The 13253-nt window shown below is 45.6% G+C and overlaps 1 protein-coding gene across 7 annotated transcripts in view; it reads right to left on the bottom strand.

Annotated features, from left to right (window-relative positions):
* Window positions 1–2039: 2039 nt before the first annotated feature.
* Window positions 2040–13253, bottom strand: part of ZKSCAN5 (zinc finger with KRAB and SCAN domains 5) — a 47763-nt gene continuing 36549 nt past the window's right edge. For 6 of the 7 annotated variants that reach the window (XM_019987082.2, XM_019987081.2, XM_019987083.2 and 3 more), the window contains exons 3-7: window positions 11304–11442; window positions 8839–8921; window positions 8477–8612; window positions 5156–5764; window positions 2040–4363 (exon numbers count right to left, since the gene is read on the bottom strand). In XM_019987082.2, coding sequence (XP_019842641.2) covers window positions 3246–4363; window positions 5156–5764; window positions 8477–8612; window positions 8839–8921; window positions 11304–11442 — 2085 coding nt within the window. In that variant the 3' untranslated portion in view covers window positions 2040–3245. The remainder of the gene's footprint in view (window positions 4364–5155; window positions 5765–8476; window positions 8613–8838; window positions 8922–11303; window positions 11443–13253) is intronic. The other variant, XM_070779203.1, reaches the window with a different exon arrangement.

A 13253-nucleotide genomic window follows, 5' to 3' on the forward strand; every position in this document is an offset into this window, starting at 1 on the left:
AGGAGAAAAGGAAAGATATAAGCATCTGAATGCAGAGTTCCAAAGAATAGCAAGAGATAAGAAAGCCTTCTTAAGCAATCATTGCAAAGAAATAGAGGAAAACAACAGAATGGGAAAGACTAGAGATCTCTTCAAGAAGATTAGAGATACCAAGGGAACATTTCATGCAAAGATGGGCTCGATAAAGGACAGAAATGGTATGGACCTAACAGAAGCAGAAGATATTAAGAAGAGGTGGCAAGAATACACAGAAGAACTGTACAACAAAGATCTTCACGACCCAGATAATCACGATGGTGTGATCACTCACCTAGAGCCAGACATCCTGGAATGTGAAGTCAAGTGGGCCTTAGAAAGCATCACTACGAACAAAGCTAGTGGAGATGATGGAATTCCAGTTGAGCTATTTCAAATCCTGAAAGATGATGCTGTGAAAGTACTGCACTCAATATGCCAGCAAATTTGGAAAACTCAGCAGTGGCCACAGGACTGGAAAAGGTCAGTTTTCATTCCAATCCCCAAGAAAGGCAATGCCAAAGAATGCTCAAACTACTGCACAATTGCACTCATCTCACACGCTAGTAAAGTAATGCTCAAAATTCTCCAAGCCAGTCTTCAGCCATATGTGAACCGTGAGCTTTGTGATGTTCAAGCTGGTTTTAGAAAAGGCAGAGGAACCAGAGGTCAAATTGCCAACATCCGCTGGATCATGGAAAAAGCAAGAGAGTTCCAGAAAAACATCTATTTCTGCTTTATTGACGATGCCAAAGCCTTTGACTGTGTGGATCATAATCAACTGTGGACAATTCTGAAAGAGATGGGAATACCAGACCACCTGATCTATCTCTTGAGAAATCTGTATGCAGGTCAGGAAGCAACAGTTAGAACTGGACATGGAACAACAGACTGGTTCCAAATAGGAAAAGGAGTACATCAAGGCTGTATATTGTCACCCTGCTTATTTAACTTCTATGCAGAGTACATCATGAGAAACGCTGGACTGGAAGAAACACAAGCTGGAATCAAGATTGCCAGGAGAAATATCAATAACCTCAGATATGCAGATGACACCACTCTTATGGCAGAAAGTGAAGAGGAACTCAAAAGCCTCTTGATGAAAGTCAAAGTGGAGAGTGAACAAGTTGGCTTAAAGCTGAACATTCAGAAAACGAAGATCATGGCATCTGGTCCCATCACTTCATGGGAAATAGATGGGCAAACAGTGGAAACAGTGTCAGACTTTATTTTTCTGGGCTCCAAAATCACTGCAGTTAGTGACTGCAGCCATGAAATTAAAAGACGCTTACTCCTTGGAAGGAACGTTATGACCAACCTAGATTGCATATTCAAAAGCAGACATTACTTTGCCAACAAAGGTCCGTCTAGTCAAGGCTATGGTTTTTCCTGTGGTCATGTATGGATGTGAGAGTTGGACTGTGAAGAAGGCTGAGCGCCGAAGAATTGATGCTTTTGAACTGTGGTGTTGGAGAAGACTCTTGAGAGTCCCCTTGGACTGCAAGGAGATCCAACGAGTCCATTCTGAAGGAGATCAGCCCTGGGATTTCTTTGGAAGAAATGATGCTAAAACTGAAACTCCAGTCCTTTGGCCACCTGATGCGAAGAGTTGACTCATTGGAAAAGACTCTGATGCTGGGAGGGATTGGGGGCAGGAGGAGAAGGGGACGACAGAGGATGAGATGGCTGGATGGCATCACTGACTCGATGGACGTGAGTCTGGGTGAACTCCGGGAGTTGGTGATGGACAGGGAGGCCTGGAGTGCTGTGATTCATGGGGTCGCAAAGAGTCAGACACGACTGAGCGACTGAACTCAACTGAACTGAACCCTGTATCAGCCAGTCATTGGCTGGGAGGGGCGGGCAGCTGACTCCTAGGTGGGGCAGCTCTCTTCACCTGAGCCTCCAGAGAACCGGGCGAGCTGTGAGCACCTGGCGGCCAAAACTCAAGAGCAGCTGGGAGACAGGTATGGCAGCCTGGTAAAGGGGACCTGGCCTGGGCACGAGTGCACACACACACAATGAACAGGTATTCATTAGGTGTTTATTGTAATTCAGGCCATCAGCAGAAGCAGGACTTCAGCGGTGCCCCAAAGCCTCTCACCATCTCTCTAGCAAACATGTTCCGGTTAACCCTCTTCCATGTCATCATCTTTTCCCCACCACTCCTTCTGAGAGCTTTCCGAAAGGCAGGGCACACCAGACCAGGACCTCCCTGCTTCTATGAATGTTTACTTTCAAATCTAGTGGCAACCCAAGTTGAAACTCATTCTTTATCCACTATCTTATGGGGGAGATCCATCTCAGGGCAACTGGGAGTTGGCACACATACTGCTTGGACCACAACTCAATTCTCAATTCGATTTGGTCCAACTCCTTCTGTGGATAAAGCCACCCTCATTTGTTTGGTAACAGAGTAAAAACCAGTCCACAGCCTGGCCTGTCAGCTCTATTACCCAAAGGTCCCACTCCCCTCTCCCTAAGACGTGACAGACCAACAGTTTCTCTTGAATTTACAAACATAACTTCTCTTCTACTAGCTAACTGTGGTGCCAGGAGAATCAAAGACAAAACAAAAAGGTAGAGTGTGTTTCATGGAGAATTTGTTGACTGAATAAGGCAGTAAGAACACATACCATCCAGCCTCTGAACCTCGTTTTTGCCCAGATATAAATACTTTAAAAATCAATTTATTTCCAAAGGTTTTAAAATACTCAAGATGGGAATGACACCTGGAGCATTCCAGTGGCTGGCATTACCGCTAAGGTTCGTTGCTGAGATACCAACACCAAGATCATGCTGAAATTTCTCTCTTTCAGTGTGCTCTTCCCTGAATAGATTAGCTGTCAATGCAGAAACTACAAATGAAGTTTATTTCTGAGTTCATGAGGCTTCTCCCAGTGTCAATGTTCTTAGATTCACGTGAAGAATGAGTGCCTTCTGAAGGCTTCCCCCCACCCACTGTATCGTTCTCTTTCATCTAGACTCTCGCACATGAAGATGTAAATGAAAGCATTTCCCAGTGGGAAAGCAGATCTGTACTTGCTGTGGATGCTCCAGTGTCCTAAGTTCTAACTGAAGGATCTCAACATATGTGGTACGTTTGATGGCTACGCTGAAGAAGATGCTTGAGGTTGTGACTACATTAGTTATAGGAATAGGGTTACTCTTCAGAAAGGCGTCTCTAAAATTGTGTAAGAGCTGTTCTATGATAGGAACCTCTAGACACTTCAGGTCTTTATGGGATCTGTCCTCTCGTGACTTCTCAGATGTTTAAAGAGGCTACAACTCCAACTGAAACTCATGCCGCATTCTTTACACTGAAAGGGTTTCTCACCAGTGTGGATCCTCTGATGTTGATTGAGATGTGACTGCAGAGCAAAGCCTCTGCCACATTCATTACACTGATGGGCTTTCAGGCTGGAATAGCTTTTAGGATGTTGTTTGATGTGGGGACACTGGCCAATGCTTTCTCCACACAGATCACATTTATAGGTTTTCTCTGCGGTATGAGTTCTGTAATGCTGAATGAGGTCTGAACTATAATGAAAGGCTTTGCCACACACGTCACACTTATAAGGCTGCTCTTGCAACTCAATCTTCTTATCTTCGATCACTGTTAAGTTCCAGCTGTATGCTTCCTCGCAAACACCATTCTGTTCATTTTTCTGGCCCATGTGGAGCACCTGATGTTCAATGAGGCTAACGTACTGAAAAAAGACTTCTCCGCATTCATGACACTGGTGGGACTTCTCTCTTGAGTGGAGCCTCAGATGCCCAGCAAGGTGTGAACGTCTCCCAAAGCCTTTCCCACACTCATTACACTTGAAGGGCCTCTCCCCGCTGTGCACACTCTGATGTTGAACCAGGTGGGACCTCACTCTAAAGGCTTTCCCACACAAGGGGCAGGTGTAGGGCTTCTCCCCAGTGTGGACCCGCTGATGCTGAGTCAGGTGCACACGTTGATTGTAGCTTTTCCCACACTCGTCGCACCTAAATGGTTTCTCCCCAGTGTGTATTCGCTGATGCTGGATAAGATGTGCGCTCTGAATAAAGCTCTTCCCGCATTCGTTACATTTATGGGGTCTCTCTCCGGTGGAGGGCTTTTTGTGGGCATAGGTGACTTCGCTGAAATTCATCCTCTTTGAAGAGGGCTGTCCTAGTATCTCTTTCATGGGCATTCCCTGCTTTCTCTCCAACTTGCCCTGGTGCTCGTGGCCTTCTCCAAAATCTTGAACTGGAGACACATTTCTTTGGAGTCTACCTGTGGGTTCCATGTCCGCTTCTGAAAACTCTGAAATTTTCTTCTTAACATTCAGTTTTGTATTCTTACTTCTTCTATTGCCACCTGCAAAAGTCAAGAGGAAATGAAAATGTTATCGGTCCTTTTACAGAAGAAAAGGATAAGGAGGATAATCAAATGAAACTATGATGTAATAGAAGTAATGGAGGAGTAATGTAATAGGAGGAGGGGAGCATGTGTGTGTGTTGGTGTCTGTTCAGTGAACAAGATAGAGAGCTTACTTTGGAGGGTGATGAGAAAGACTGAGGACAGATAGTCATAGGGAAAAACCAAACACGTTATTACACAGAGAGGAGAGAAAGGAATTCTGACATAGGAGAGGCGGTAGGAAATGTGGAAGGGATCCTCACCCCAATATGAGTCATGGAGAGAGAATGAGACAGAACAAAGATACACAACTAGATGGTGAGAACTGACGAAGACCTGAAGAATGGGAAGCAAAGGTATATGAGGGGGACATGGAGTTGGAAGAATATCCAATTAGGAGCCAGGAAAAAAGAGAAATGAGCCAGAAGAAATGTTGTCGGGAGTTCCCTGGTGGTCCAGTGGCTAAGACTCTGCACTCCCAATGCAGGGGGCCAGATTCAGTCCCTGGCCATGGAACTAAACCCCCCATGCTGAGACTGAGAGTTCAAACGCACAACTAAGACCCAGAGCAGCCAAATAAATATTTAAAAAAAAAAAACATACAGTACAAGTGATAATAAAACAGAGGGTAACTCTCCGTCCCTGCCTACTACAGCTGCCACCATCCCCACACCGTCTGTCCGATGGTTCTAAGCTGATAAAACAATTCCTGCATTGTTTACGCTCTGAAGACCAACTGCTCACACCTACATCTTTGGGATTTCTCTCTGAAGTGGCGCTTGAGGTGCTCGATCAGGTGCGAGTGGCGCCCGAAGTTCTTCCCGCACTCAGGGCAGCTGTAGGGCCGCTCACCGCTGTGCACGCTGTGATGCTGGACCAGGTGGGAGCTGACGCGGAAGGCCTTGCCGCACACCTGGCACGTGTAGGGCTTCTCGCCAGTGTGGACACGCTGGTGCTGGGTGAGGTGCACTCGCTGGTTGTAGCTCTTCCCACACTCGCCGCACTTGAAGGGCTTCTCACCCGTGTGGATTCGCCGGTGCTGGATGAAGTTGGAGGCCTGCAGGAAGAACTTCCCGCAGTCATTACACCTGTGCCCCCTCTCGCCGCTGGTGGGTGGCTTCCGGGTCACGTCGGTGATAGCCCTGAGCTCTCTCTTCTGGGGAGGGGTCTGCCTTGATCTCCCCACTGGCGGGTGGACCTGCCACCTTTCTACCATGCTGTGAAGGTCGCTAACTTCTCCAAACTCTTGACTCGGGGGAATAATTCTCTCAGGGCCTCCTGAAGTCATCCAGGATGACTCAGCTTCATCAGAAATCTGCTTTACTGTGAGTTCCACGTTGTCGTTTCTGGACTCATAATCTGAGACGACAGAGGGAAAATGAAAACGTTAGCTTACTCCCTGCATTCAGGAATAGAAGAAAACTACATGAAACCAACAAGTGCAAGCAAGGCACAACTTTGTAAAGCCATCTGCAAAATGACTTCACAATACAGACATGGGATGAGGATCAATGAAGTTGGAAACTGAGGTAGGAAAGGGAAGACAGAGCCAGCAGGAATGGATCAATGGGATGAGATTGGAAAAGCAGTCAGACAATGACTTCCTCTTGGTACAGGACTTCCGTCCAGTAGCTGTTTGTGAACACCTGTGCTGTGTTAACTATTCTCAGTAAAATCTGATGCTGGGTGATGTTGCTAACCCAGTCCTCACCTTCCCCTTCCTATTCATTCACAGCCTGGAGAAGAAAAAGGATCTCTCTAGCTTTTTCAGTCCCCAAAGAATCTCAGTTTGGTGTGAATCAGTCTCAAGGGAAAAAAGCATTCTTTCTACACCCGGAGAGGCCTTACGATTGTTGAGAGCTAGGTCACCATTAGGTGGTCGTTGATGAAAGAGACACTTAAAAGGCTGCAGTCCATTCCCTGTGTAACTGGATCAGCAACACGTATTTCACTCAAAACATGGGAATTTAATAGAGTCTGCAAAGATAAACTTTCAGTGGTTAACAAAAATAGGAATGTTTCTTTAAAGGCTAGAGAGATAGATCATAGCCCATTGAGAACTTTCTAAAAAGATTTTTTGTAAAGAGAAAAATTGTTTTCAAACATTATATAAAACCTTCCTGGCACCCTGTCTGGCATCCTGTGTTTCTAAGGTTGGCTAGTTTCCTACTCATTCTTCTCAACAGCTATATCAAAATGTTTGATCCTGGTCCAGGAAGATCCCACATCCCACAGGCTACTGAGCCTGTGCCCTCGAGCCTGTGCCCTCGAGCCCGTGCTCTGCAATGAGAGAAGCTACTGCAGTGAGAAGCCCACACACCACAACTGGAGAGCAGCAACTAGAGAAAAGCCTACGAGGCAATGAAGACCCAGCACAGCCAAACAATGAATGAATTAACTAACTAAAAAAAAAAAGGAATTCAAAACAGCTTGGAAAATAATATGCAGAAGAAGTGTGCCAAGTTCTGCAACTCTGAAACCCATTAAATACCTATAAAGTGATTGAAAAAGATAAAACAATACTGACTCAAATTAGACCAAGAAATTAATTTTATAAGTAGGGAACGAAAGAAATTTGCATTGAATATAATATTTATACTACATAACCAATTCCTTGAGACTACCACTAAGATCCCAATAGACAAGTAAGCAGAGGGCATGTGCAAATAACTCAAAGAAAATACAAATATGTATCAATAGTAATAAAGGAAATAGAAAATCTGAAAGAGCAGTAGGAAATGTTCCTTTTTAAATAAAAGCCTGTGAGTGCACTAAACCCTCAGACAATGTAAACTGGGATAATGCTTTTCAAAAGAAATTTGGGCTTATAGTGGATGGATTCCATCTAAAGTCCACCAGCGTGCCTGACAGTACTCTTCCAAAAGAATTCATTCAAAAGAGGCTACAAGCCATAAGCTTCAAAATATTTACCATAGTGCTGAGGTATTCTATAATTGCTCCAGGCAGCACAGCCAAATATTAGTTTCCAAGATCATTAACTTAGAAATAGGTTGAAAATCTCACCTGGGGCACAAAATTCAAGAAGGAATAAGACATGTGAAATGCAGATGCCAAGGCGAATGTAACACAGGTAGGAGTGATCTGAGAATAGCAATGAGTGAGTGAGCCATCCACGCATGTGCTGTGCTGTGCTTAGTTGCTCAGTCATGTCCAACTCTTTGCGACCCTGTGGACTGTAGCCCGCCAGGCTCCTCTGTCCATGGGGATTCTCCAGGCAAGAATACTGGAGTGGGTTGCCACACCCTCCTCCAGGGCATCTTCCCAACCCAGGGATTGAACCCAGGTCTCTGGCACTGCAGGCAGATTCTGTACCGTCTGAGCCATCAGGGAAGCCCAATGGAGTGAACTAGCCAACCATACATGAGGGGCAAGAAAAAGAAGAATGCTACTGAAAAATTCTAATAACTACTTCACCAAACGGTTATTCAGCAAAGTCTGAGATGCTCCTCAAATGTGAATTACTCAGTTAACAAGGACTCAATTTGTCAAGGAACAGAGAATGATCACTACTACAAATCTATTAAGATCTGATTTTGTAGTTTTAAGCTAAACATAATATTTGCCCAATTGCAAATACTATCCCCAAAGCACTATCAGTTCTCCATTGTTCTCCTGGCATGCTCCGTCATGTCCAATTCTTTACAACTCCATGGACTGTAGCCCGCCAGGCTCCTCTGTCCATGGAATCTTCCAGACAAGAATACTGGAGTGGGTTGCCATTTCCTACTCCAATCATACTCTTACTATGATGGAATTAATCAGAATAAGCTGAATAAGAAAAAAAAAGAGAGAGAGAGACGGATAAAGCTGATTTACTCTCACAGAAAAACAAAATAACCAAAGTCATAGCAATTACATGCGTACGTGTATAACCACCACTGTGCTGTACACCTGAAACTAACACGACACTGTTAACCAACTATATCCGATATAAAATAAAATTTAAATAAATAAATATAACAGGCATGCTTTTACTGGACATGCTAGAAATACTCTTTATGGATAACAAAATGAAGATGTCCTACACCACACAAACGAAATCATTCTTACCCATGGAAGTCATACTCCCGTAATTCTCCTTCCGGTCATTCCTATAGAGGGACTTCTGAGACTGGTCCAAATGTCCCCATTCTTCCAGGATGAAGGACACAGCCACGTCAGCCACATCTTCAATTTTCACCAACTTCTGAAACACGAGATCACCATAAATCTCTATTCCCTAGGCTCAGAGGGGAGGGACTGTGCTTCACGGAGGGTGGGGGGAGCAGAACAGGAAAACACAGTGACCACAAACCCAGACGAGCCCCGTCTCTGGTTAAAGAGATAGAACCCTGATACAGTCAGGCTTAAGGCAGCTACATGCCCAAGAACCGACATGGTCCCTTGACATAGGCACAGGGACGCCGGCTCACCTGGGACCCAGTGGAGAGGAGAGAGGCTGTCAGCTCCTGGCTGTCCTTCAGGGGAAGGGAGGAAACTTGGAGAGCAGGAAGCACTGAGAGGGGAGAAAAAGAGGAGTCTGTGAGAATCTCTGCCCAGTTCCGACTGCCATGATGTTCTGCTTTTTCTCAAGAAACCACCATGGTGCCCTGTGGCACTGAGGCCACATTCTTCTGCTTGGCCGTCAAGACGTTCTACACTCTGGATAGAGTGTAGATAGTCCTGCTGCTGACTGGGGATGGGACCATTCCCCTAGAAAGGATGCTCTCTGCCCTGCCAAGGTCAGACCTCGTCACCTCGAAGAATCTCCACAGGCCCACATCTGCCATGAAGCTGAAGCACCGCCAAGAGCCCAGGGCTTCTTGAGCTTTAAGGTGCAAACACATCACCTGGGGGTCTTGGCACAGGGCAGATTCTGCCTCAAGGGTAACAGGGTGTTCCCCATATTGTGCATTTCTAACTAGCCAGAAGGTGATGCTGGCACTGCCGCTCTTGGGACCACACTTGGATCATCAGCAAGGCCTTAGTCCACACTCCCTTCAAAACATGACTGTGGTTGGTTTATAGACAGCTGACTAGTTTGCGTCCTAGTTGGTCTACAAGTAAGTCTACTCTGTGTGTTATGAGAACAGGCAGATAAAGTAAATCTTGCCTTTTGAAACCTCACTGTCTGATGGGCAGGGCTGACTGGAAGCCTTACTGCCAGCACAGGGCAGAGAGCATTATCCTCAAGGTTCACCCAAGTTCCAGCAGGAACAGAGTGGGGGCATCTGCCGAGTGGACAGCAGGAGGTGGGAGCAGCAGGAAAGCCTTTCAGCAGGAAGTGACTCTGGAAGGAGGGGTGGGATGGACCGAGGTGGGATAGAGGTGCCTTCCCAGTACAGTGACCCACACATGCAACGCCTGGAGGGTCTGGTTTCTAGATCCTGGTGACCATCTGACCCTCTGCGGTCACCTCTGCTGCTCCTTTGTCTGAGATTCATGGTGCATCCGGACCTGCCTCGTGCACCCTGACCTGGACAGATCCACCTGCTATCAACCTTTCACCTGTTGACTCAGACCTTCCTGTGGTGTCCCAGGTCCTAGAGATGTATTAACATATGCATATGGAGCCTACTTGTGTCCAAGGACTAGGAAGATGAGCAAAGACTCAAAAAAGAGGAGACAATGGTTAGGGATGAAAGCCAGAAACAGAGTTGGATCTGAACCCAGCAGTGTGGCTAGAGTCAAAATGAGACGTGAAAGAAAGGGATAAACATAGTCTATACTGAAGCAGTAATTATGAATATAGACTACTTTCCAATATAACTGGAATAATTAGAATAACTACATTCTAAATAAGTCCACTAATATTTTTTGAAGTTCCTGTGAAACCCACTGTTTCTAGCTTTTAAGAAAATGACCTTGGCCCTCTCAAGCTCAAATGAGTCCCAGGGACAGAAAACTAGCCCTCAGTGCTATCAAAGGCATGAGGGTGCAGCCTGCCCCAGAATGTCAAACCAACCACCCAATCCAGTATTTTCTGTTGGAATAAGCAAACTGGCTGGGTCTGGCCAATAGGGCAGAAAAGAGAAGCAACACAAAAGAGTTGGACATGACTTAGCAACTAAACAACACAACCAATATGGGGTCCCACCTCCAATCCGGATGGTACATAAATCAGATCATCTTACTAAATCTTAAAAATTCTAAATTCTAAAATATATCCAGGGACTTCCTTGATGGTCCAGTGGTTAAAACTCTGTGTTTCCAATGCAGGGAACATGGGTTCGATCCCTGGTTGGAGTACAAGGATCCCATAGGCAACAGGGCTTGGCCAAATAAAAAAAGAAAGAAACTATATCCCATATCAAGAGATTCTGATTAGAGATGACAGGCTTGTGGACATATATCCTCATAAATGAGATACTAGGTATGCACTTTTCCTCCTTGACGTGTCTCATAGAGGTTAGTAACAATGAGGTGAGGGTGAGAGGGATTGAAGGAGAGAAAGAGAGGTCAGATGCTCTAAAGGTCCTTGTGAAACACAGCTTAAAATCAGTTTTCACATGAACGGCCAAACAGCCAGAAGTGCAGTTAGGAACCGGAGGGCTTTGTCAACATGAGCCTTAGGACAACAAAATGAATGAGGGAGAGCTGGAAAACCATTGCAAAACCACAATGATACTTTCATAAAAGACTTCTAGATCTTTTAACAGTACCTGTACTTAGACTTGTCTTCAGCCGCAATATAGGTTTCACATGGCCCTGGATATTAGTACAGCTCCTAGCCGGCCTCCAAGCTGACCAAGGACTCGATTCCCCGCCCCCACCCTTCCCAACCTCCAGATGATGCTAACTGCGGAGAGGCTGCCCAGACCTAGGTCTCTCGCTACAAAACAGCTTACCCACACAGCCGGGATGCCCACACCCATCCCACGGAAGCCCAGATTCTAACCGTCTTCCTCCAGAAGACGAGGCTCCTGTGGCTCATGTTCGGCCTGGGGATCCACAGGCAGAAGCTGGTGACTGAAGGACTCGGGCCCGGCTCCAGGTGGCACGCTCTTTGGAGGAAGCCCTTCAGGACACGCCACAATCTGCCAATCACAACCACATTAATCAGCATGTTACAGGAAGGGCTAAGAGTCAGATATACAGATGACATCACCCTTATGGCAGAAAGCGAAGAACTAAAGAGCCTCTTGATGAAAGTGAAAGAGGAGAGTGAAAAAGTTGGCTTAAAGCTCAACATTCAGAAAACGAAGATCAGGGCATCTGGTCCCATCACTTCATGAGATATAGATGGGGAAACAGTGGAAACAGTGACAGACTTTATTTTCTTGGTTTCCAAAATCACTGCAGATGGTGACTGTAGCCATGAAATTAAAAGACACTTACTCCTTGGAAGAAAAGTTATGACCAACTTAGACAGCATATTCAAAAGCAGAGACATTACTTTGCCAACAAAGGTCTGTCTAGTGAAGGCTATTTTTCCAGTAGTCATGTATGGATATAACTATATCCATACATATAAAGAAAGCTGAGTGCCTAAGAATCGATGCTTTTGAACTGTGGTGTTGGAGCAGACTCTTGAGAGTCCCTTGGACTGCAAGGAGATCCAACCAGTCCATCCTAAAGGAAATCAGTCCTGAATATTCACTGGAAGGGCTAATGTTGAAGCTGAAACTCCAATACTTTGGCCACCTGATGTGAAGAACTGATTCATTTGAAAAGACCCTGATGCTAGGAAAGACTGAAGGCGGGAGGAGAAGGGGATGACAGAGGATGAGATGGTTGGATGGCATCGCTGACTCAACGGATGTGAGTCTGAGTAAACTCCGAGAGTTGGTGATAGACAGGGAGGGCTGGCGTGCTGTAGTCCAGGGGGTCGCAAAGAGTCGCACACAACTAAGCGACTAAAGTGAACTGAACTGAAGAAAGAGCCCAGCAAGTTCACGTTCTTCTTTCATTCACTCCTTGCCCAAGTATTACCTGTGTGTCTACAACCATCTGGGACTAATTACACAGTGGCTGAATAAACATGGCCTATGTCTAGTTGAAGACAACTTCCATTAAATACACTGACACACAAATAAATACACAATTATAAGCTGTGTTACATGTCAGAAAGGAGAAGAATGTGAGGCCGTGAGGCAGAACAGATGAGACCTATGTCAGACTGGGTAGCCAACGAAGGCTTTTCTGAGGAGGGGTCACTGAAGGCAACACTTGGAGGATGAAAGGAGTCAGCCAGGAGAAAAGTGAGGAGTGACCCAGGCAGACAGAGTGACATACTCAAAGACCGTCAGGCAGAAAGCCAGAGTTGGCCAAGTTTAGTCAAGTGGGAAAAAAAAGAGAAATGAGCTTGGAAAGATCAATACAGGACTCAACAATCACACTCAGAGACCCAGAAGACCAGGTTCAAGTGGGACAGACAAATGCCAAGACTGGGGCTAGTGCATGACTGGTGTGTATCTTTCTGCTCTTACACAACCTTAGGATATCCATAGCCAGTCTCTCTACAATCTGTCTCTTCTGGAAAGTACTAGCTCAATGGCATCGAAGCAGGTAATCAGATCCTGTTTTGAGATAGAATTGCTCTCCTCGCCTCTCACCTTCCCTTATGTTTCAAAAGCACTTTCAATTTTAACCCTCCTGGTCCTGACAAAACACAGCACAGGAATTACATTAAGAGGTGGCTAGGGACTTCCCTGGGGGTCCAGAGGTTAAGATTCTGCACTTCCGATGCAGGGGTGAGGGTTCGCCCCCTGGTCAGGGAACTAAAATCCTACATGCTGCAAAGCCAGAAAAAAAAAAAAAAAAAGGCTGCTCCAAGACAGAGAGGACAAGCAGAGTTTAAAAAAAAAAGAAAGGGAAAAAAAAAAGAGACAGCTGCAACACAGTTGTG

The sequence above is a fragment of the Bos indicus genome, chromosome 25 (genome assembly GCF_029378745.1).
Source record: "Bos indicus isolate NIAB-ARS_2022 breed Sahiwal x Tharparkar chromosome 25, NIAB-ARS_B.indTharparkar_mat_pri_1.0, whole genome shotgun sequence".
Classification (NCBI taxonomy): domain Eukaryota; kingdom Metazoa; phylum Chordata; class Mammalia; order Artiodactyla; family Bovidae; genus Bos; species Bos indicus.